The 24,547-nt window shown below is 37.4% G+C and overlaps 1 protein-coding gene across 8 annotated transcripts in view; it reads left to right on the top strand.

Annotated features, from left to right (window-relative positions):
- The window catches only part of pde4d (phosphodiesterase 4D, cAMP-specific), a 168,714-nt gene extending 144,223 nt beyond the window's left edge, over positions 1-24,491 (top strand). For all 8 annotated transcript variants that reach the window (XM_083555344.1, XM_083555345.1, XM_083555343.1 and 5 more), the window contains 10 exons: positions 4,510-4,622; positions 13,744-13,837; positions 14,262-14,437; positions 14,665-14,763; positions 14,893-15,057; positions 16,131-16,230; positions 17,753-17,907; positions 18,005-18,127; positions 18,341-18,523; positions 18,662-24,491. In XM_083555344.1, coding sequence (XP_083411470.1) covers positions 4,510-4,622; positions 13,744-13,837; positions 14,262-14,437; positions 14,665-14,763; positions 14,893-15,057; positions 16,131-16,230; positions 17,753-17,907; positions 18,005-18,127; positions 18,341-18,523; positions 18,662-19,168 — 1,715 coding nt within the window. In that variant the 3' untranslated portion in view covers positions 19,169-24,491. The remainder of the gene's footprint in view (positions 1-4,509; positions 4,623-13,743; positions 13,838-14,261; positions 14,438-14,664; positions 14,764-14,892; positions 15,058-16,130; positions 16,231-17,752; positions 17,908-18,004; positions 18,128-18,340; positions 18,524-18,661) is intronic.
- Positions 24,492-24,547: the final 56 nt, after the last annotated feature.

The raw sequence follows: 24,547 nt of genomic DNA, 5'->3' as shown, positions 1-24,547 counted from the left end.
CTATCGTCATCATAAGATCGTAAAATCGTAAATCGAACTATTGTAACTACCTGGTGTTTTGGTTAAAGTTGATTAGCTAGCTAACCTGACCCATCATAACTCTACCAACTTTAGCTGGATCACTAACTTGAAGCTAAAATATTATATGAATCATTCTTAGTGGTTAGTGTAAACTTTTTATGCGATGACTCATGTTATGTTTGGGAGCATATTACAGGCAGGGAAAAGTGTAGAGTACAGGCTTTGTGATTCCTCAGCAGTCCTGCCAGTTTAGTTCATATAAGCAAATATCATGCTTGCGAAAACACAGCGAAGCCTGTTGTATTTTCTTATAAAAACATGCTTTAAATGAACATTGACAATTTTTCTTTCATAATACTTATTTTGAGTTATGCATAGGTTTGGCACATTGAGGAATATTTAACTAGTAATACAGGACAGTACAGGGACAATTTGGCATTTCTGAACAGCTCTGTTGGTGTTGTTTGCATACCATATCTAATATGAGCTTAGAGAAAATTATAAGTATAATAAGCATAATTATAAACAATATATGTAGAAAAGTCTTGGGACACCTGACCTTTCCTGCCATAAGTGGTTCTGACAACAGTTTGGAAAAGTCATACAAACGTCAGTCGATTTGCTCAAAAACTTTCATCTATAAATATGAGCTACCTCACCAGCCCCAATAAGTTGGTGTTTGGTTTAATGTTAATTTGTTTGATGCTTTTAACATTAGTTAAGGTTAACTAGCTAACATGAAAATTAACATGAACTGGTTTTTGTATAGCTCTTAGAAAGTATGTTATTTAGCATTAAGCAAAGCACTAACTGAACAGTATACAAAAGTAGAATTCGTCTTCTCCCGTTAGGGGTCGCCACACCATACTACTCTGTCCTCTACATACACCTCTTTCAAACCAACTACCTGCATGTCCACTGCCATTTCCTTTTAGCAAAATCTACCACCATCTGCCCTACCACACTCATCTCCTTAAGGCCATACCTACCCTTCACCGACATGGCCATTGAAATCTGCTCCAATCACCAATCTTTGATTCTTTTGATTATTTCCTTCTCCTCCATCTCACAACCCTCTTGTGGAGCATAAGCACTGATGACATTTATCATCACCCCTTTAACTTCCATCTTCACGTTTATCACCCTATCAGAATCTCTCTTCATCTCCACTACACTCTTACTGTACTCTTCCTTCAGAATCACCCCTACACCATTTCTCTTTCCATCCACACCATAATAGAACAGTCTAAACCCACCTCCAATGTTCCTGGCCTTACTCCCTTTCCACTTGGTTTTCTATACACACAACAAGCTACCTCTCTTCCTTTACCAGACATAGTAAAGTCGTCCCCAGCTTATCGCGGTAGTTACGTGCCAAAACTGACTGCGGAAAATGAATTTTGCCCGCTAAAATGGACGCTACCCCAAATTTTATTTTTTTAATTGTTTAAGCCATAAATCATCCTCCAACATTCATTAAACATACACAGAAAACATATGCAAGAATATAGCGAGATGAATTTTTTGTTTATTTGTAGAAATATCACATTTATAGTGAGTAATGTACAGTACAGTACTGTAGCGTAGCCTATGCATAGTTTCTCTGCTTGTTTATTGTTTGACGTTTCCTATGACGTCAAAAAAGAGTCTGAGTTAAAGCTACATATCACGGCATTCTTTATTTTCATTGGCTAAATTTGGTAATGTATGTCTTCAATTCTGCCCCCTTTTTTATGTCAGAGCCAATCACAAGCCTGATTAAATGAATGGCCCATTCTGATTGACCAGACTTGTTCCTCCAGCCGTATAATGTAGATTTTTACAATCCTAGCACCACAATTTTGTACACAGCACTACATTGTCTTGTGTAAATGTGTGATGCACACTGTAAGGTATTTTAGGTATACTTTTACTTCATTTTTTTAATTAATAATTAGATTTTTATTATTAAATTACCTTATTTCAGCATAAAAATCCATAAAAACAATTCACTATAAGTTTAGATTTTTCACGATAAAATTGTTACGTGGAAAATTGAAAATTGCGATAAAGTGGGACCAAAAACAATAATCAGGCATAACATTATGACATTATAACATTATGACCAGTAAAGTGAATAACACTGATTATCTCTTCATCATGGCACCTGTTAGTATGTGGTACTGTGTATATCAGACAGCGAGTGAACATTTTGTTCTCAAAGTTGACGTGTTAGAAGCAGGAAAAATGGGCGAGCCTAAGAATTTGAGCAAATTTGACAAGGGCCAAATTGTGATGTCTAGACGACTGGGTCAGAGCAACTCCAAAACTGCAGCTCTGGTGGGCTTTTCCCAGTCTGCAGTGCTCAGTATCTATAAAAAGTGGTCCAAGGACGGAACAATGTTGAATCGGTGACAGGGTCATGGACGACCAAAACTCGAGTGGTCCGAATCAACAAAAGAGCTACTGTAGCTACTGTTGAAGAAGTTAATGCTGTTACTGCTTGACAGAACCAACACAATATTAGGCGGGTGGTCTTAATGTTATGCTTAATTGGTGGCTATAAAGTTATGCCTGATTGCTGTATGTGACAGCTAATCGTTTTCAGTTAAGTTTATGTAAATGAGCTACATCTTTAAAAGTAAATACACTTAATTATTCGACAGTTAATGTTATATTGATTAACATTGTGTAGTCAGCGGAATATTCTGAGTCCCCAATCCGGATCTTCGAGATCCATTTCGAAATATCTCAGCAGCCCTGCTGTCCACGGAGCCAGTGGCCTCGCTCGTGCTGGTGTCTGGTGTCGCACTAAGCATGAGAAGAATGCCATTGACGTCAGTGCAGTCCCTTTCAGAGAGTGGCACCCCAGTCCTGCGTAGCAGAGAGAGAGAGAAGCCGAGAGACTGAGACAAAGAGAAAGAGGAAGGAAGGAGGAAAGAAAGTGACAGGGATAATCCAAGCTTTGTTAGATGAGTGAACATGTGCTTTTTGTGCTCCATGTCTAAGGTTTGCAACTTACACATGCCAGCGTGCACTAGCACTCGGGGAAAAAAAACGAGTAACCGATCATTTAATTATCATTTCACTACGACACACAGATATTCTTTTTAGAGAACAGGAAAGTGTCCCACAGTTTCATTGAAATTGATCAGTGGGAATGTTTCATGACTTACATTTTGAATGTAATTAGAAATATATTTTAGTGTTTTAATAAAGCACTTAAATATTCAAAAAAATTCATGCATCACTCTATTCCCCAAGGATGATATTTAATTAAAGAAAGAACACATTTCAGGTGGCCCCCTCTACTAATTGTTTTTGAAAACACCACTTACACAAATCATTCAACTGTTTGTTTGTTTTTTCATTTATTTAATTACTTTTTTACTTTTTTTTTCCAATTAATTTTTTTTTTTTTTATCTACTGCAGTCCAAATTTGAAACAGGAGCACCATAATCTATTTTATTCTATCTTACTGGTTCAGTTTTGATCATCTGAACATAATTATAAGACCATATCCTATTCATTGTATGTAGCAAATTCTTCCTCTTGTTTCCTCCTCATTGAATCCTGTACTATACTCCAAGCCATGGTTTGGCTGCAGCTTGCTCTCTCCTTCCACAGCGCAGCACTGGCAGCCTTCAGGCTCCTGTTTTAGAGGGAAGCTCTGCTCACGTTCGGCTAGCGACGCGCCACGGCCTCCCCCCGTACACACAGGGCATCCGCTGTGATAGCACACACACACACACACACACACACACACAGCTGCAGACTTTTTTTTTTTACTCTTTGGTATTTCATCCCTTATTACTCCTGGAAGACAAGAGACAGAGAAGAGACCGTTCATCTATTGGCATCAGCCCTTAATACACTGTGTGTATGTGTGTGTGTATGTCTGTGTGTCTTGCTCAGACATCATGCCTTTAGCCGTTGTTCTTGGCTGGTCTGTATGGATGTAAAGCTTGTGGATGTAAAGCAGGAGCTGCTGGGCAGAGATGGGCCTGCTCACAAGCAGCAAGCAACTCCAGCACTGGGACACTCGCTCTGCGCTTAACAGCACACTGGACCTTAGATCTCTGGATACATCGCTGTCTGTGTGTTTGTGTGTGAGTGAGTAAGTGTGTGTGTGTGTGTGTGTGTGTGTGCGCGCATGTGTGGGCCCTTTCTGTGTTTTCTTTAGGGATACACTGTTCCTATTAGAAATTTGACTGCGGCCTGTGGCTCCACTTTGCCACTTGAGGATTACCATTCTGACTGAGGTTCTGTACCTTTTTTTTCTTTTTTTTTTTTTACTGGGGAGTTTTTTTTTTTTTTTTTTTCGGCTCACTTTGGGAGCCTTGACGTTCACCGTGGAGGGTCTGAGCACAGCATGAAGAACCACCCATGCGTCCAGCCAGGACACCTCAACATGGCACTGTATGGCCGTTTGGGCCCTTTGCTGGGAGCCTCAGCTAGTCCACTAAAGGGCCTCAGAACTGACCCTTCACTCCCCTCTCTCCCCACAGAAGAGGCCTACCAGAAGCTGGCCACCGAGACGCTGGAGGAACTTGACTGGTGCCTAGACCAGCTGGAGACCCTGCAGACCCGGCACTCGGTCAGCGAGATGGCCTCTAACAAGGTAAGACTGGCATGTTGTTGCTTTTTTTAAACATGGGGTTGCTTGGCTTTGGGCATGGTTGTAATGATAAAAAGTGGTCCAGGAGTCAAAAAATGGTTCCTGTGAGGTTCCTGAAGTACCCTTGTTTTTCATGTCTCTGACCCTGAGTCCTCTTCTTACTTATCAGTTTCCCACAGGCCTCCTTGTTTACTACTCCTGAGAAGGAGTAACAGGTTCAGGTAGAATCTTCATTCAGCAATTTTATCTTTTATGTTTAGATCAGCTCCTGGTTTCTGACCTTCCTGAAGTCTCTGGTGACACGTTTTTTTGGAGGAGCTATGTTTCCTGTCAATAACCTCATTTAATTACAGCACATGGTCTTTGTTCAAGGCTAGGTCGCTCTGTGTGTGTTGTGTATTTTTTGTGTGTATTTACATTGTGTTGCACCGCATGGTGAAGCTCTTGTTTCTATAAACCCAATTTTAGCCCTGAGTGTTTTACGGCGATAGGAGCAAAAATCGCTTGTCTGCCGCACTGAGCATGCTCACACTCTCCATCAGGGTCTTAGCACACATGCAGCATGCTAATCAGCCCCAGCCAGTCAGCTGCGCCACAGAAGCACTACTCAAATATCCCAACGCGTTAGACATGCCAGTGATGCAGCACATACACAGCCAAGGATCCTACACAAGTGGTTACCTATTAGTGTAAGAACACTAGCATTCACATCTTGTTGTTTCCACTTCGATTACCCCCCCCCCCCCACCCCATAGCGTATCCATGGTAACGCACAAGGCCTGTCGGATCGCTTTGTTGCTCAATCCCGCCAGCAGCAGCAGCATCACAACACAAATCCATTTTACGCTGCCAATATCAGTGCCTGTTTTTATTCCTTTTCTGAATTAAATGATTTCATTCTGTACGCAGTATATTGCCCCGTTATATAGACATGTGCCTGTGATATATTGTACATGTATGTTATGCATATACAAGTTAACAATCTATGATTAAAAAAGTGTAGATGTATATAACATTACTATAAAAATGAGTGATCATTCATTTATTTATTCATTCGTTCATTCATTCATACTTTCATTCACCTTCAGTCTACACTTTGATGTAAATGCTGGAGTTTATTTCAAGATTACACACTTGAGGCAAGAATACAACTCAGATATGATGTCTGGTCACTGCATGCACACAGAAATGTAGTCCAGGGGGCTATGTTGTGTATCTTATTGGTGAACAGACGTGTTTTTGGGAGGTAGGAGGAAACTGGGAAGCCCAGACAGACACGATGAGAGACATGGAACCCCACCAAAATCGTAACTAGAGCTTATGATTGAACCCTAAACATATAAATTGCATAACCTTTAAGTACGCAATTCCTTCTCTATGCCAGCCTTTAATTATTTGCAGTATTTATAATTTTATCCATTGCTTTCGACACCAGTGGCATTTCTTGGAAAAACTTTCCAGGGGTAAAGATATAACAACACACTTCAGAGAAGACTGAGAGCAGAGATATAGGGTCCATACCACAAAATGCAATAATGCAATCAACTATTATGTCCTATTTACTTTTATTTCCTATAATAATATGGTGATCTGCCACCAAAAGTGTTATGTTCTATGTTTACACATTTAGATCTAAATATCTAGAAATAAAAGTTGAAATTCTGATTGCCTGATGTTCATACTTTGGTCCCAAATCCTATATGTCTTTAGTTTATAGCCAATAAAACAATTGGTTTTGCTGATTTAATACTAGTGGAGAAGACTGATGTCTAGATTGATGTCCTTCTCGTATAAATTATGGGCTTTATAGTCTGTATAGTATGTTACTTACCACAAGAAAAAGTGGTTTAAATACAAAGGAAACATTGTATTACTACTCCATGGAAATACATAATGAACTAAAGCATTAAATAGATTCCTGGAGAATAAGAGCAATTTGAAAAAAATGCCAATGCAGTGTGTCAGACATTTTGCTACATATTAGAGAAAAACAATGTGGACTATGAAGAAAAGTTTGCCCATGCAGGATGTCAGAGTTTGCGGGCTTGTGTGCGCATGGGTATGAGCTACGAAAGTCAGCCTTTAGATGCTGTCATTAATTTAAAAAAAAGATTCCATACCATAAACATTTCCTCTCAGTGGAAAGTGTTTTGTTATGAAAGTAATTTTTTACATTTTTGGTATTATTACATAAAAATCTATCTATGGACTTTCAGTTCTTTGTAGGGTTTATTTTTAAATTCATGCCACACATTCAAAATAGAGTTGCTATTTAGATCTCAGTCAACAGGAGAAAAATACATTTTACAGAGAAATCACAGCAAAAAATTGGCTCACATCTTGTTTTTCTGTTGGGTTTTTTTCCTCGTTTGCCACCAAGAGTGAGTGTTTTAACACCTTGCAGACATATCGACAATAGAAACAACACGCGCGTGTCCGCATGAGCCCACATTGCCCGATTATGACTGGCTCATCTGCTCCAGGAAAGCTGTAAATGAGGCAGCGTTCTTCCATCGTCTCTGAGGGAGCAGAAGTGTGAAACAATCCCACGTCACCCTTTCGCCTATCCCTCTACTGTCCACACTATCGCAACTATTCTGGGACTATTGAAAAGACCATAGATGATTATCACCGGATTTACATTCATGGTCATTGACTTAATTAATAATCGTTTCTCACGCATGGTGTGTTAATTATAGTTGAGGGCTGGGTGTCATGTTACATATCAAAATATGGGCTTTCAGTGTATCATACACACAATATTCTTATATTATTAAGGAGAGAGTGACATCCATTAGAACTTCTTATTCAGTTATTTATCTTGAAGAATATCGTTGTGTAACGATGGAGAAAATTGTCTATAGTTGGAGTCAGGAATGTATATCTTGACCGAAAGAAGGTTCCTGTGGGTTTAATGGGGTAAAGCTCCCGGTTTAATCATAAACTTAGTGTTGCATATTCTTTTGCATGGGCTTTTTCCAGTATTTTCCATTTCCCATGTCTAAAAAAGGGGCCCAGATTTCCCGGGAGATTCTTCAGATTCATCATGTCCCTGACCAGGATAAAGCACTTGCTGAATATCAATGAGTGAATTTTTTTTTTGTAGTATCTCAAAACAACCACCCTTTTGTATCCTACATTCCTCCGTTATCCAGAAACATCCATCCATCTATCTATCTATCTATCTATCTATCTATCTATCTATCTATCTATCTATCTATCTATCTATCTATCTATCTATCTATCTATCTATCTATCTATCTATCACTATATATATATAGATATATAGATAGATAGATAGATAGATAGATAGATAGATAGATAGATAGATAGATAGATAGATAGATAGATAGATAGATAGATAGATAGAGATATAGATATAGATATAGATATAGATATAGAAACACACCATAATGTTATGCAGATGGACTTCAGGAGCTTGAATCAGAGTTCACTTACAGTTTTTTTTTTTTTTCTCAGTACTTTGTAGCGTTTCTTAGATCAGAAATAAAACTCTCAAAATTAAAAAAATATTCGGTTAACCTCCACATCATTTAGTCACTTGTGCTCATCATTGGAACATTTCTTGTTGCTTTGATCAAATTGCGAATGCTTTTGTACATTCATTTAATCAAATGTGTACAATTGTCTGCTGTTTCCTACATTATTAGTTGTTTATGTCATGTTGATCAAAATATATTATACTGGTTTCAGCTGAATAGTCGTAGCCCCCCAAAACATCTCAGCATCAGTTTATTGCATAAGTCATTGAAAATGGTTAAACCAGCTGTCATCATCTGTCATCTAAAATGTCTATAAAACTTTTTTTGGTAAATGTTTCTTCAATTGATGAATTGTGCAGATGAATCTTGAGTTTTACTAATGAAGGGGAGTGTACAGCATCAGATCAACAAATAATCTAAAAGGTCAAAGGTCAAGGTAAAGCTTGTGAACTTTCAATTGGAGAGTGTATACAAAACATAATATTATAAATTCAGAAAATGGATGAACAACTAAAAAATAAACAAGCACTTGTACAGTACAGTAAAAATGTGAATCCTGTCTGGTCTCTTGCAATCTATATATTAAATATGCAGAGATTTTTCATTCTGATGTGAATGACATGTTCATTGACAGAAATACTTACTTTTGAGAGATGAACTGAAGATTTTGTGGAAAGGTAGAGGCTTTTTTTGCAATCCAATGTATTGTGCTGTTTGGTCCAATAGTTTTTTAGAACTGGTTTGGAAATATTAAGGACGATTCAAGAAATGCTCCAAAGCAACTGAGAAAAATTGTAAAACATCAGAGTGAAGAAAACATATATTCTCTGTGACACAGTATGTGTGAACAAAAGACATCCTGTAAGCAGAGGCTCTGCATGTTTGCCAGATTGGTTTTAGTAGCAGGGATTGATATAGCAACTCAAATGATCACTCTTTAACTGTGATGAGCAGAAAAGCATCTCAGAATGCTCACAGAAATCGATCAATAATGTGGACAGGCTGAAACATCAGAAGACCACATTGGGTTCCTTTTCTGTCAGGCAAATACAGGAATCTGAAGCTGGGCACAGATTCACCCAAACTGTACTTTGGAAAATTAGAAATAAAAATCACTACAACTTTCCAGTTTTGTTCATCTTCCTCTGATGATACGTTTCCATAAACAGAACTGTCACTCACTCACTCACTCACTCACTCACTGTTTTTTGTCTTTCGCTCCATTTTTTAGAAACTCTAGACTGTTTCGTTTGAAAATCCCAGGAGATCTTCAGTTTCTGAATTGCTCAAAACCAGCCCCAAGGACGAAGATGTCACACTTTTTCATGCTGATGTTTGTTGAACTGAATATACATGATTTTATGCACTGTGCTGCTGCCTTCTGATTAGGTGATTAGGTTTGTGAGCAGATGTACAGCTGCTCCTATGAAAACGAACAGTGATAGATAGATAGATAGATAGATAGATAGATAGATAGATAGAGAGATAGAGAGATAGAGAGATAGAGAGATAGATAGATACTGCAAAATGCTCCAGTGATTTTTGCACAATATTTCATTTGTAAAAGCTTGTATTATATGTTAGTACTGTATGTGGATTTGTGTGTTGTAGTGCTCAATTACATCTTGTGAGCATGTAATTACTTGGTTTCAGATTACATACGAAAAAGTCAGGCAGCCTTTATTATATTGCATTTTTTTAAAGGACATCATTTAAGGAATGAAGCAACTAACTATCATTTCGTACCTTGTATGACCCAAGTAGAGCATGGCTTTGTTTTTGTCTTAAAGCCTCTTTTATGTACAGTGTAAGCAGGCTTATAGCCATTTACACTGGTGCATATTTATAGAGAAAGGCTATTTATCCAAGAGTCATGAAAATTGTTAAAGTTCAAAATGGAACATTTCGAAACGGAAATGGTTTTGCAAATTCCTAATTGTAGCTTTAAAAAAAACAAGATACAAAAATGCCTCTGGTGCATTCATGTTATCACAGAACAGAACAAGTCTTCTTGAGCAAAGTCATTATAATAGATTTTCACATATGCTCTCTATCTCCCCACATGAGCGAAACCTGTGAATCTTTCTCCTCTCAATGAATATTTTATACCACAGGATGAGACAATACCTACGTTTCAGTCATGTCATACTGATTACCTCACTCTGATTGAAACACACAAACACACACACACACACACACACACACACACACACACACACACACACACACACACACACACACACACACACAGCAGCGTCACAAACTGCACAGTTTCCCACATACAGTACTTCATGTTCATTTGATTATGAACAGGTATCATGGGGATTGCTCTGCTTTTGAGCTGCACAGCTCCAGTGATGGGGGGGCAGGGCTGGAAAGACAGATCCCACCTCTCAGAGTTGCACAGACCTCAGTCTGACCAATAAGCTCCAGCAATGTGCTTAGGCTGATCCTCGGCGAGTGAGCGGGGGCTGCAGTCAGAGCTACTCTCACCTGAATGATGATGGTGTGAAACAGAGCCTTATTTGGAAGCTGTTGACGGAGTATTTTCTGCCTCTCAGCCATGAGCATCTCTGAGTTCGCTGTATGCTCCGAATCATGCACTCGGCTCGCTCATCTATCCGTTTTACTTGGAATCTGGTATACGTGACAAATGCAGGTTACGTTGAGGAATGAAGTTTTGGATCGTTTGGAGAAATGTCTAAACAATGATGGCGTTCTAGCTTATTGCAGACGTATGATGTGGAATATTTCAGTCCCAATGCTTTAATAATGCTTTTGTATTATTGTCATTTTCATCTCTCAAGCTAAGCTGTGCTATTTTTATCTGTTATACGGAAAATCTTGCTTCTCAAAATGCCCGAGGCAAATTACTTGCTTACTGTTTCTTGGGGATACATAAAGGTAAGCTGGTCCTCGACGCATTGTTTAACAGTAAGGGGTGTCTTTATTTAATTATTTTTTTTCCTAATGGTTATATGGGGTTCTTGTCATATGTAAACCGCCTGAATGTTTTTTCTTCTGCTTTTGTATTTACACCATTCTGAAGCACTAACTGTCCTTTACATGGTGTAAACATTTTATAATAAATGAACCAATAGAAATTAACAATACAATCTTGTTCATTGGCTATTAGACAGTTCATCTTTAAGGTCATGACGTAAACATCTGCAATGTATTTCTGATTCACCTCGCAATCCATTGTTTTGGTACTAATCACAGTTCCAGTAGAGTACAGATGAACACTCACCTACATAATAAATATGAGAAGACAATAAAAAAGAGCATATTTAAAAAAATAAAAGTATGAAAGACGCATACCCCAAATTGCAAAGTAACGGACAAATGATGTGGTTAAATTCCCCAAGAAACACTGTATCTTTATTTAAAGTGTTTAATAATGTATTCATAATTTGTATATGCATGTAGTGAGCCGGTTGTTACGTATTTACGATACATACGTACATATGACTTTAATTTTATTTGTCAGAACCACTCAAAACAATTACAAATTTAAGAAACATTTAAAAAATACCCTGAGAGTTTAAGGGAGTATAATGTTTAAAGTTTATAACTAGTGTTTTTTCCCCTTTCCTCTTCACACTGGTGATAGAAGAGCTGCTTCTTTCAGTGTAGAAAAACAGATATACTATCAGAACCATATTTTCTGATTCATACATACATTGACGGATGATTGAGGAAGTTGACTGCTTGTAAAAAATATTATTTATTAATTAGTTACTAAAATTAATATGAACAGTTAAGGAATGAGAGCCTATCATTAAAAACTGGGAGTTTATGAGGTTTATAATACATTTTCTTTTCTTTCTTATAAATTTATAACAGTGGAGATGAAACCTTTTCTGATAACACTGAAAAACAGAATGAATATCATTGATGGGTAAATGCATGGGTTTACTGCTGAATTTAGCAAGAAGAATTAGTCCAGGTCTCAAGTGCTTAAAGAGTTAAGAATATACTTTTTGTTTTTACCTACAAATTAGTGCCTGTGAGATACAAGGTCTTCAAATGGCACAGAATCATATGGTTAGATACACACACAGACGGATACATGGATGTCAATGATTGATGATTGATGATATTAAAGAGTTCTGACCTGAGAGTTTAAATGGTTAAGAATTAAAGGATTGATTTTCTATACATTAATTCACTATATGGACAAGTTTGTGAACACATTACCATAAGATGTGCTATTTTAACATTTACACATTTACTCCCAAATTGCTGTTATAATATCCTTCTATTTTTCTGGGAAGTTGTTCTTCTAGATATTAGATTGTGTTTGTGGAGATTTGTGCTCATTCAGCCACAAGGATGTTAGTAAAGTCAGGTACAGATGTGAGTGAGGTGAGGAGGCCTGGGGTGCAGTCAGCATTCCATTTCATCCCAAAGTTGTTCAATATGGGTGAAGGTTAGCAGTCTTTAGCAGGCCACTCAAGATCTTCCACTTCAACCCATATAAAGCATATCTTTATGGAGCTGGCTTTGTGCACATGGGCATTGTAATGCTGGAACAGGTTTGAGTCCCGTAGTTTAAGTGAAGGGAAAATGGAATGCTACTGCATTCAAAGATGTTCTATACAATTGTGTGTCTCCAACTTTCTGGTAACAGATTGGGGAAGTGTTGCCTCAGAGATACAAGGGTATATATAATCTATAAACCGTATTGCTCAGATACACACAAACAAAAGGAAAGAGAGAGTGGTGGTGGGGGGGGGGGGTAGATAGAAAGATGCAAAGGATGTGTAATTGAACTGATTTTTTATTTGTTGTGTTTATTGTGTCTTGACTCAGGTTTTGTTATATTCTTTTCGATAAATTAGCATCTAAGACATGAATTTCTGTGACAATGACAATAATCTCCTTTATACACTGAGAGAGAAAGAGATTAGATACATGGAAGTGTAAATGAGTTTATTTATTGGTAGATGGTGTCCAGTGTATAGCGTTGTGAATGTATGACTGTTTCATTGTTTTTCTTGCAGTTGCTGTTGTTTCTCAGATAATGTCTCGAAATGTACGGCCAAATGTTGTTGTTTATCTCACTAATGTCTAACTGAGTCCTCACTGCTGCCATTTCCATGTCTCACTTCCCACACAGCGTTTTTCTTTTTTTTTCTTTTTTCTATGTCATGTAAATGTTTTGTAATGGTTCATTCCTCTGCGCCTAAAAATGATTCAACACTGTCTTCAGTCCTGCTTAGTGTCAGCTTCTTGTATTTCTGTACAAGACACTGTATTTCTGCTGCCCGTGTGTTCGAGGTCTCCTACCCCGTGACTGAGTGTGTCATTGTGACCTCGTTGAGATGTGTTATGGCTCATCAGAGTAACTCAGCCTTGAGTTTCCAGACCATCTGGAGCCAAACCGAATATTAAAAATAAGAACAAGACAAGATTATCTAGATCAAGTTTTATCTTGTTTTTGGGTGAATGGGGAGCTTAATTGCCTATACGTGAGATTGTATAAAAAACGTCAGTTTTGTTGGTATTAATTTGCATCACACTTTCTTTTACAGCAATTTAAATGTTGTCTGAAGTTCTAGGTAGGAATATAATCTGGATGTGAAAGTATATAACTATGCATATTCATGCCTTTACAGTTCAAGAGGATGTTGAACCGAGAGTTAACCCACCTGTCTGAAATGAGCCGCTCTGGAAACCAGGTGTCTGAGTACATCTCCAATACTTTTTTAGGTACGTGGTAATGAAAATCATAAACATGTTTCATAATGTGACATAATGCCATGAGCCATGAATGGAGTGTGGGCCCACAGAGATTTGGTATAGTGAAATGCAAAGAACAGCTGAGATTTTTTTGCAATAATGTGGCTATAGAATTAATTTTATTTAAAAAAATTCATTCTTTTTTACTTTTTTTATGGAACTAGTTATAGCAGTTATACTCCATTTTATTATAAATCTTTTAATTTTCTTAGTGTAAATGCTTGATTGTGTACAGAAAATAATCAGTAGATATTCCAAAACTAGGAATTAAAATCTGAACATAAAACCCACATCTAAAATTCTAAATAACTGACTCACTTATATCCAACACTAAATAGAGAATATGTTAACATATGAATGCAGTTTCTTTACTTTTTCACTTTTGCCTTTTCAGACAAGCAGCATGAAGTGGAAATGCCGTCTCCACAGTCGCAGAAGGACAAGGAAAAGAAGAAGCGGCCGATGTCCCAGATCAGCGGCGTGAAGAAGCTCACTCACAGTTCCAGCCTCACCAATTCCAACATCCCTCGATTCGGAGTTAAGACGGACACAGAGGAGGAACTGTCTAAGGTGTGTGCAGTGTCACTGGACAAAGAAATGATGCACTGACACTTGGTGGAAATGATATCACACTGTAATTGTTTTTATGACCTGGACAAAATAGTTCTCACTTTTTATTAACATAAAAATGTCAATTTGAGATTCAGCCAGCTTCATTGGATTTGAGGAAATGTAAATTCTAGATACTCTCTGTATTTATTTCATGAAACATAACACTTGTTTTTTTTCCATTTAAGGAGCTTGAAGATGTAAACAAATGGGGCCTTAATGTTTTCAAAGTCACAGAGTTCTCTGGCAACAGACCTTTAACAGTTATGATGCACACAATATTCCAGGTGTGAATTTTTTTTTTTGTTTGTTTTATTTGTGCAACTTTCCTATTTGGCATTAGTCATCATTATTACTGTTTAGTGCCACTTTATACCGTTTTTTTTTATTTTCTTCTCCTATCTGTTACCCTACAGGAGAGAGACTTATTAAAAACGTTTAAAATTCCACTTGACACTTTTATAACGTATCTGATGACGTTAGAAGACCATTACCATGGCGATGTTGCCTACCACAACAACATCCACGCTGCCGACGTGACTCAGTCCACTCATGTGCTGCTCTCTAGTCCTGCTCTCGAGGTACCACACAACAAACTTCAGTTTTTCGAATTGCCCTTCTTCAAATTTAACACACCGGCTCAGAAAAATCATTTTGATCAAGAGTTTTGGAAGATGAGTTTCAGTCACTGTGGATTATTTAGCACATGTATATATGTGTGTGTGTGTATATATATATATATAGCTAAACTCATTTTGTTTTTCTTTTTTAATTGCAGCCATCAGATGATTCTAGTAGAAAGTTTGTCTCTGTGAGAACAGCAACCTCTTTCATAAGGGTTACAATATGTAGAATTTGCAACTTTAAACTCACAGATAAATATTTACATATAAAATTACATTATAGCGACTCATTTCCAGCCAGTAACCTTCAGTCCAATGAGAAATGTAAAGAAGTAATAATAGTTACAGCCACAAATAGTAGCAGCTCTACTGCATTACACTGTGCTCAGCTCAGAACGCGTATTCCCGTATATTATAATGATATCAGAAGATCCTTTCAACATATTTAATATTGTTTGACTTGGTGTACAGTTAGTATAGATATAGTATATTTTATAGTAAGTTATATATAGATTGTATATACTGTAGTATAATGATATAGTATACATTTGTAGAATTACTGTGTAATGATTTATAATCTACATCCAGGTTTCAGTGAAGCTGCTTTTTTTCTTCTCTAATCTTAAAAGCACTTTACAAAAAAAAGTTGAACTAAAATAAACTACAATGAAATGTTGTTAGACTGATAGATTGGTAACTTAGTAATGTTATGAAAATAAAATTATGGTGACTGATTAAAAAACTTTCATAATATTAGATTACTAGGGTTCATATAAATGTGTTGATCAAATGTATTGCTAAATTAGTTATTTTTTTCTATTTATCAGATATTTCTGTGTGAACACACTAAGTGTTTGGTAAAATTGCTTCATTATATGGGTCGGTTTAATAACCCACTCTTGCGCTGATTGCATTCCTGTCTTTTGAGATTTCTGAACCAGATTGCATTGTGTTCCTTGATTTACTTTATCTTAGACGAGTAAACAAATGCTTTTTTCAAATCCTCCTCTCTTCTCTGTTTTGTTTATTAGGCCGTTTTCACAGATTTAGAGATTCTCGCCGCCATATTTGCCAGCGCGATACATGATGTCGATCATCCTGGCGTCTCCAACCAGTTCCTCATTAACACTAGTAAGTCGGTGCTCTCTCTGTCCTTCCAGCAGGGCAGAACATCATGCTGACAGAGTGAGAACAGGCTTATCAGTCAAGATGTTGTCACCATGACCCATTATTTTTTTGTGCCTCTGCCTCTGTCCTCTAAAAATAAACCAAGTATGGACTCCAAGCTGCCACTTTTAGAAAAACTGCTCTAAAATTGCACTGCTTTGAAATATTCTGTGCTTTTTTTGGCCTTCATGTAACACACAGATCACGTGAAGCATCACAGAACTTAAGGCAGTGAAGAGTTGAACTTGTTTCATGTGCGCCTGCCGTGGGGGAAAGCGAAACAGCTTTCAGTGCATGTGATGTTGGATGGTAAAGATTTATTTCAGAAAAGAGCCAGACTCGTGTGGCATGCCGGTATACGAGGTTCTTTACTCTGCAGACCGTGTATAGGGGGCTTTTGTTATGTATGGAAAATGTTGTGTTATTATTAAAGACAACATGCATTTATACATATAATATAAAATATACAGGAGCTTCCATACACCTTAAAGCTTTTGTACAGCATACATTATACACTTCTATTGTTCCTGTTCTAAAGAAATGAATAGCGTTCTTTAAAAAGGGCTTCTCTCAGTTGGTGCTTCGATTATGAAGGTGCACACGGCTGCCTAATGCAGACGATTTAATAGTCCTTTGCGATTGTTGTTTGTCAGACTGTACAAACATGATCCCCGTGTCACACTGTAGAATCTCGCTTGTCATAATATCAGACCGTACGACTACGACTACGTCTAGACACACACAAGAAAAAGACTCATTCAAAGTTTTATGCCGTCAGTCTGTGATACATTCAGACCCATGCTCTCTAGCTAATGGTACAGTAGATAGCAGCAAACAAAAGCTTTAATGTTAATTTTGTTCATGACATGCCTTGATGGAGCAAAAAGAGGAGGGGCAAAAGGGAAGGTTATGGACAAACACTCCTTTTCCCTTCTATAACTCAATAAGTTTCTCTCCTTGTTTTACTGTCCACCTGACTCGTTTCGACGTTTTACCTGAGGTGGTTTGAAGCTGTCACACTAATCGCGTCATCAGGTTCGGCACACCTGTTGGTTCCTGGTTTGACGGTTGTCGAAGGAGAAGTCACACTGCAGGAAAGTGTCTTAAATCTTCTGACACTGCCAGAAATTGATTGGAGGAAAAAAAAATTATCGCAACGGCCATTGATTGGCTGTCGGTAAACATGTCAACCCAGCGATCAAAGACTACAGATTTTAGCATACGATTATAAGGGATCTTTTAGGATTTTCAAAATTTGTCAAACACGACTAAACTGTGGCCAAGTGTGCACCTGGCTTACACACAAAATCCAAACACTCCAAAATCAGGCACTCTTATACTCTGGGTGTGGGTGGAGTCATTCTGAAATTGTCACCACTCTGTACATACATACACTTACAAACATATACATACACAAGCATAATAAAATACATTTATATAAAACCGGTCATTTATGTAAGTAAATGATGTATAATTTTCCCCTTAGACTCTGAGCTGGCTCTTATGTATAATGACTCATCTGTGTTGGAGAACCATCACCTGGCTGTAGGCTTTAAGCTTCTGCAGGAGGAGAACTGTGACATCTTCCAGAACCTCACCAAGAAACAGAGACAGTCGCTGCGCAAGATGGTTATTGACATCGTGAGTTACGCACTATTTACGTGCACTTTATCACATTATCAGTGCTATGATTACAGTCAAAGGGCTTTTTAAAGAGTGTGTTTCGGGTCATGTGCAGGTTCTGGCGACAGACATGTCAAAACACATGAATTTACTGGCAGATCTGAAAACCATGGTGGAGACAAAAAAAGTGACCAGTTCTGGAGTTCTGCTGCTGGATAATTATTCAGACAGGATACAGGTTAGTTATCTACACAAACACTGGCAAATATATATATATATATATATATATACTTTAAGTTAATATAGTTTCATAGGTTATAAAATAGCTCTGACACTGATAACTTGCTATAAACATTTTGACCAATCAGAATAGAGATTTGCAGACAGCACTGAGAACCTTTAGGACAGTAAGGAGGCATCATTTCAGTGTTTTTTGCTGCCTGTGTCTCAGGTGCTACAGAACATGGTGCACTGTGCAGACCTCAGTAACCCCACAAAGCCATTGCAGCTGTATCGCCAGTGGACAGACCGCATCATGGAGGAGTTCTTCAGCCAGGGAGACCGTGAGAGGGAACGTGGCATGGAGATCAGCCCCATGTGTGACAAACACAATGCTTCAGTTGAGAAATCACAGGTAACAGGATGGAATTTTATAGTCCATTCTTACCACTAGGTGGTGGAGACATTATGTTTTTGGTCCATCCATTTATTGAAAAAAAGCTGTAAAAAATTGATGATATGATCCTATTGAATTGCCTCCGTTCTCCTTCAGGTTGGCTTCATCGACTACATCGTGCACCCACTGTGGGAAACGTGGGCAGACCTGGTCCACCCTGATGCCCAGGACATCTTGGACACGCTGGAGGACAACAGGGAGTGGTACCAAAGCACCATCCCACAAAGCCCGTCCCCCGCACTGGACACGAATACTGAGGGGCGCCGTGCCACCACTCATGACAAGTTTCAGTTCGAGCTCACGCTGGAAGAGGATGGAGAATCGGACACGGAGAAGGACAGTGGTAGCCCTCCAGATGAGGAAGAAGAGGAAGAAGAAGAAGAGGAAGAGGACGAGAACAGCTGCAGTGACTCTAAAACCCTTTGCACACAGGACTCGGAGTGTACCGAGATCCCCCTGGACGAACAGGTGACTGAGGGGGAGGAGGTAGGAGAAGAGCAAAGAGAGGAAGAGGGCGAGATATCAGAATCCTGTGTTTTAGTGGAACGGGAGGAGGAGGATGAGGATGAGGATGAAGAAGAGCAGGACACTGCCAATACGTAACACAGTATGAGATAGCATCTGGACTTCTTTTATACTAGACATGAGAGCCACTTATTTATGGATAAGCTGTAGGGTTTTTCATATTTTTATTTTTATTTTTTTTGTGTGTCTGTGTGTACTGTACATCTTTATCCAAAAATGTGTATTCATTTTCCCATCACCATCTCTGACATCATCCATATGGTCCTTGTTTATCCATCACTAGTGCCGTTTTACCCATTTTTGTACTCAGGAAAGTCTTTTCCACGCACACATTTGAAACAAACATTTGTCTTTTTTAACTAAGGTAGTAGTTTGAAAAAAAAGAAAAGAGATTTATGTAGATTTCACTTTCATTTGCCAAAAATACCTATCAGACCATCTTTTTCTTCTAACTGATGGTTTGATGGGAGCGTCATTGCATGGAGACACATAGTTAAGCTGGTAGACGTTCACTACACAATTTAAATGTTATTTCTTCCTCAAAGTCTAGATCTACTTTATTTGCAGTGCTAAGTGTAGATAGACTCATTACCAAAGCTAATAGAAATGACTCATGGCACAAGGAATCAAACTAAAAAAAAATGTACAATCGGCAACTGCCAAAGAGTGTATTATTTATTTTATTCGATTTTTTTTTTGTGAAATGTGACGTCTTTATGAAGTAACATTTGTTTGTTTTTTTTATTTAATAGAAAGAGTGCTTCGTTTGGTGCAGGCCTTCACTTACATGGTAACTGACACCTATCATTGTTTAGATTAATTTTTTTCAATCATGCTTAGACAAGCCTTAAGATTTTGTTGCCAGGACAAACAAGAAGCTTCCTTTTTCTTCAGTCTGATCTACAGATTTATAAAGAGGTCAGAATGAAGACGGCAAATTCACTGATGCGTTGTTTTACTTTTTTGTCAGCCAGATTTAATTTACAGTTTCCTGTTTAGGAGCCACTTGAGCTGAAGATGTATTCTGACGCTCAAATGGCTCTGAACTGAACTATTTAAATTTTATGTATACTCACTGACCATTTTATTAGGAACACCTGTGCACACGTCATTTGTGCAAGTGTCCCATCATGTGGCAGCAGCACAATTCATAAAATATTGCAAATACAGTTTATGGTTGTTGAAACTGATTTCAGAAACTGATCTCCTGGGATTTTTTACATTCAACTGTCTTTAGAGGTTACACGGAATGGTGTAACACATTTTGTGTAAACTCTAGAAGATCCGAACATGAAGCTTTTGACATGCACTGTTGTGCTGCCACTTGATGGACTGATTCAGTGATCAATAGTCATGTGTTATGGAATTCCTTATAAAGTGGATGGTGAGTGTAAATACTACTATGTAGTCTTTAGTACATCTTTATACTATTGACTACATACAGTACAAAGCAATATACAACTTTCATCGACACCCAGAATTCCCTTGTCACTAGGATGGTATCATCAAGAGGATATGTTTTCTATTTTCAGTGTGTATCTTTCACCTGGGAATTATGAGGTGTTTCTTCAAAAGCTGCCAGGGTAAAGATATATCAGGGTATTTAGACTGTACATCAGTTATTTTTTTTATTCAGAAGATATGCTTTAGATGGCTCTGTACCAGTGATGAGAAGAATTACAGTTCTGCATTATTTTTGAGAGTGAAATTGATTCGACCCTACTATGTAGTACGATCCAAATGTCTGAGATCATGATGAAAATCTTTTTCCCATATAATGGATGGTTTTTGAATACAGGAATTCCCCTGCTTTACCACAGTTTGAATCTCGTGCCCCCGGTTTATCGCAGATAGCGTGACCATTAAATGTATAGGGAATTGTTTTTATGGAGTTTTATGTTTAAATAATAAAATTTATTAATAAAAGAATATCATTATTAATTATAAAATGAAGTAAAATGTTTATACAGTACAGTACTGTATACATAAAATAGCATTATTGGAGTGGCGTCCGTTTTTGGCGTTTTTTTATTTATCGCGGGCGTTTTTGGACCGTAACCACCGTGCTAAACGGGGGATTACTGTATTGAAAAAAGTAAGGGAACTGTTCAAAATCTGGAATATTAAGTATCCAAGATTTTGCAATATTTTGAATTTGCATTATTCACTATATGAACAGATTAATTGTAGTAATTTCTGCTTATTATGCCATTTATGGTCCCATTCGAAAACAATGCAAATTAGGAAAATTTGTAACATTAGTAGTCAGAATCTTTGGGCCCTATTGTACACGTGAACATTTCTTTCTAGTTCTATTTTGGGTCGCTGCAGAAGCACCAGTCCAGGCATGTGAATCTAACTCAACAAAAATTTCAACCAATCACATGAGTGTTCTTGCTCAGTGTGTTATGAACATCTGTACACCAGGATTCAGAGTGAAGCTGCACAACAGCATGCTTAAGTGTTTAGAACTGGTTAGGATGAGTCTAAAGGCCAGTAAGTCATCTTCTTCTTCATCCCTTATTCTGGTTGACCCTGGTCCACAGGGACATCGGCACTAATGTGATTTTTATTTTTATTTGCTTAAAACTTGCACCGTTCACTGCATCCAGTACACCTGTTCAGCTTTGTGTGCCATTCTAAACCTCCATTCTGAACTTCCGTTATTTTCATTTCTGCAGCTTGTAGCATGGTGAAATCAAATCCAACTGTAGCAGCAGGTGACAAGTAAGCATGTGTGAGTATATTTGGATTAGAAAGCAGGAACTGTAATGTAATAAAAAAGAACACAAAATGTATAAAGACCCTGCCTTTGGAAATGGCTTGTACATGGATTTTTTTTTTTTTTTTTTTTTTTTTTTATCTCATTGCCAAATGATTTTCTCTCTTTTGGTTAATCCTCAGCCAGTTTCCTTGCTTTCAGTGGTTTCTCATTTCTGTCTGTTTACATGTATTTATTGTGCTGTACAGTACATACTGTTGTTCTTACCATATTGTAAATGATTCTATCATCCCTAATGGTGATGGTGTTGCTGTATTACAGAACTCTTAATGAGAGAATGTTTTATTCTTATTCAGTATATTAAGGACCCATCTATAAACATCTCCTGCGAGATGTGTGGAGGAGTGAAGAAATCCAATGTTATGTGTGTTTTCTTTCTTTAGAGAAACAGCAGTCCCTTGGCCAGAGGGTTGTGCCTTAACTTTTTTATTTAAGTTTCTTATCTTATCGTTGCACTAAAGAGAAAAAAGACCTACTGGCTGGAAATTGACCTTAATGTATTTTATTATTGTTATTTTCCTCATTTTCAAATGTAAGAGAATGAAAAGTTCTTTTTGTCAGTTGATGAAAAAAGGCCAGTATGGAGGTTTGTTTGTTGTCTAAAAGTATATCACTACATTTGGCAGCACACTGTAATTTTTTTTTTTTTTTTGCAAATCAAATTGATGTGTTTTTATAAGCTGTCAACATATGTGCTAAACTATGGAAACGTGATTATACATATGGGATACACAGTTCCCTTCAAAAGTATTGGAACGGCAAGGCTAAATCTTTTGTTTCCTTTTTTCTTTTTTCTTTTTTTTTTAAGACTAATACAAGACCGTAGATCTGAATTTCAGCTTTCATTTTCTGATATTTACATCTGGTTGTGTTAAATGATTAAGAACATGGCACCTCTGGTGACAACACTCCTTATTTTTACTATTGGAATGTATACGCCTGAAGGACAAAGTATAAAATGTTTATTATTTGGTTGCATAATCCCTACTTGCAATACCTGCATCAACTGGAGATACAGACTGTTGCCTTCTCATTTTTATGATGCCTTCCAGACTTTTATCACTTTTTCTTTTAACTGTCTGTTTTTTGTTTGTTTTTTTCTTTTCAGGGGGGATTTTAAATTCTCCCTTCAGTCTCCACTTCAGGAGGTGAAATGCATGCTCAGTTGTGTCTGGTGGTTGATTGCCCAGTCTAAAACTTTCCCACTTTTCCCCTAAAAAATGTCTTTGTTGTCTAGACAGTTTGTTTAAAGTCATTGTGTTGCTGTATGATAAAGTTTCCAGCAATTAATTGCCAGTTAAAATGATTAGTGAGTCCATTCGAGAAGCACCTATGAAAGCCCAAACTAGGACACAGACACTGCTTGACCGTGAGCTCATATGTTTTGAATCATGATCAGATCCTTTCTTTATTCCATACTTTTGCCTTTTCATCACATTTTTTGCTAGAGGTTGATCTTGATTACAGAACATCTCTATAGCTCTTTGCTTATTCCAACCTGGGCTTCTGATTCTTACTCTGATTAGTGGTCTGCATTTGTATTTTCACTTTGGCAGTTGCTTTTATCCAGAGCAATTAAAATTTATATCATTCATACAACTGAGCAGCTGTGGGATTTCCGGCTTTCCTTAGTGGCCCAGGAGTGTTAGCTTGACGTAGCTGGGATTTGAACCTTTGGAACCAAAGTCCAAGCTCCCTGCCCACAACACCCTCATTTTGTGGTCATGCTTTTATATTTCCGCTCTTAAAGTGTTCTTTTAACGTTAGTTTGGGAAACTTTCACATCTTCACATCTCTCACACGGTTTCCGTTGCTTTCTTGACTGGCCTGTTCTGCATCTGGTTATAAGTACCCAAGTGTTTTTTTTCTGTTTTAGGGAAGTTGCAAAATGCTTTATTGGTACTGCTCAATGCTTGTGCAATGACTTTTTTAACAATTGTTATCCAAAATATTTTCAGAATATAGAAAAGAAAAAAAGAAAGAATTGACCTTTTCGTTCCAATACTTTTGGAGGAGAACATATGAATGTGTGCCAAAGTGAATTTGAATGGCTCTAACTCTGTGTGAATTGTTTTGTTTGTTTTTTTTCTTTTTATTTAGACTGACTGGATTTTCAGTCAATGTTAATAATTATTTTGACTGAAACAAACGATTCATGCTAGATCATTACAAATCGTTTTTTTTTTTTTACTGACATCTGTGAAACATGCAATATAAAAACACTTTAAATTTCCATTGGGGACATTAGGCTTTTTTAATTTTCGGATAAAGGATGGAATGTCTTTATAAACTCCAGTTCTTGAATGGAGGCTAATTTTGACACATATACTGTAGATTCCTAATTGCCCTAAATGGATAGAATTAGTGGCTCCTTTCCTTTTTTGTCTTATTCCATCTTTTTACATCAGAAAAACCTAAAAATTATTTAGGAAACTATTTTTTGTTATGTGACCTGAATGCCAACTTATCTGGAGGTTTCACAAGAAAATGTAGTTGTTTAATGGATTCCTTATTTATGACAGTCTATTGGATAGAACTGTAGAAGTTAAACTTAGTTAAAAAAAAGGTTAAATTGGATAAAAAAATGTTTTTATATGCACCAGAATAAATGAAAGCATGGGTTGACTGCATACATCTGTGCCACTTTTTTGTGTGAATTCATAATCGCATGTAGT

The sequence above is a fragment of the Silurus aristotelis genome, assembly GCF_946808225.1.
Source record: "Silurus aristotelis genome assembly, chromosome: 11".
Taxonomy (NCBI): Eukaryota; Metazoa; Chordata; class Actinopteri; order Siluriformes; family Siluridae; genus Silurus; species Silurus aristotelis.
Note: the sequence above shows the minus strand (reverse complement) of the source record. Positions and strands in the feature narration are given on the sequence as shown.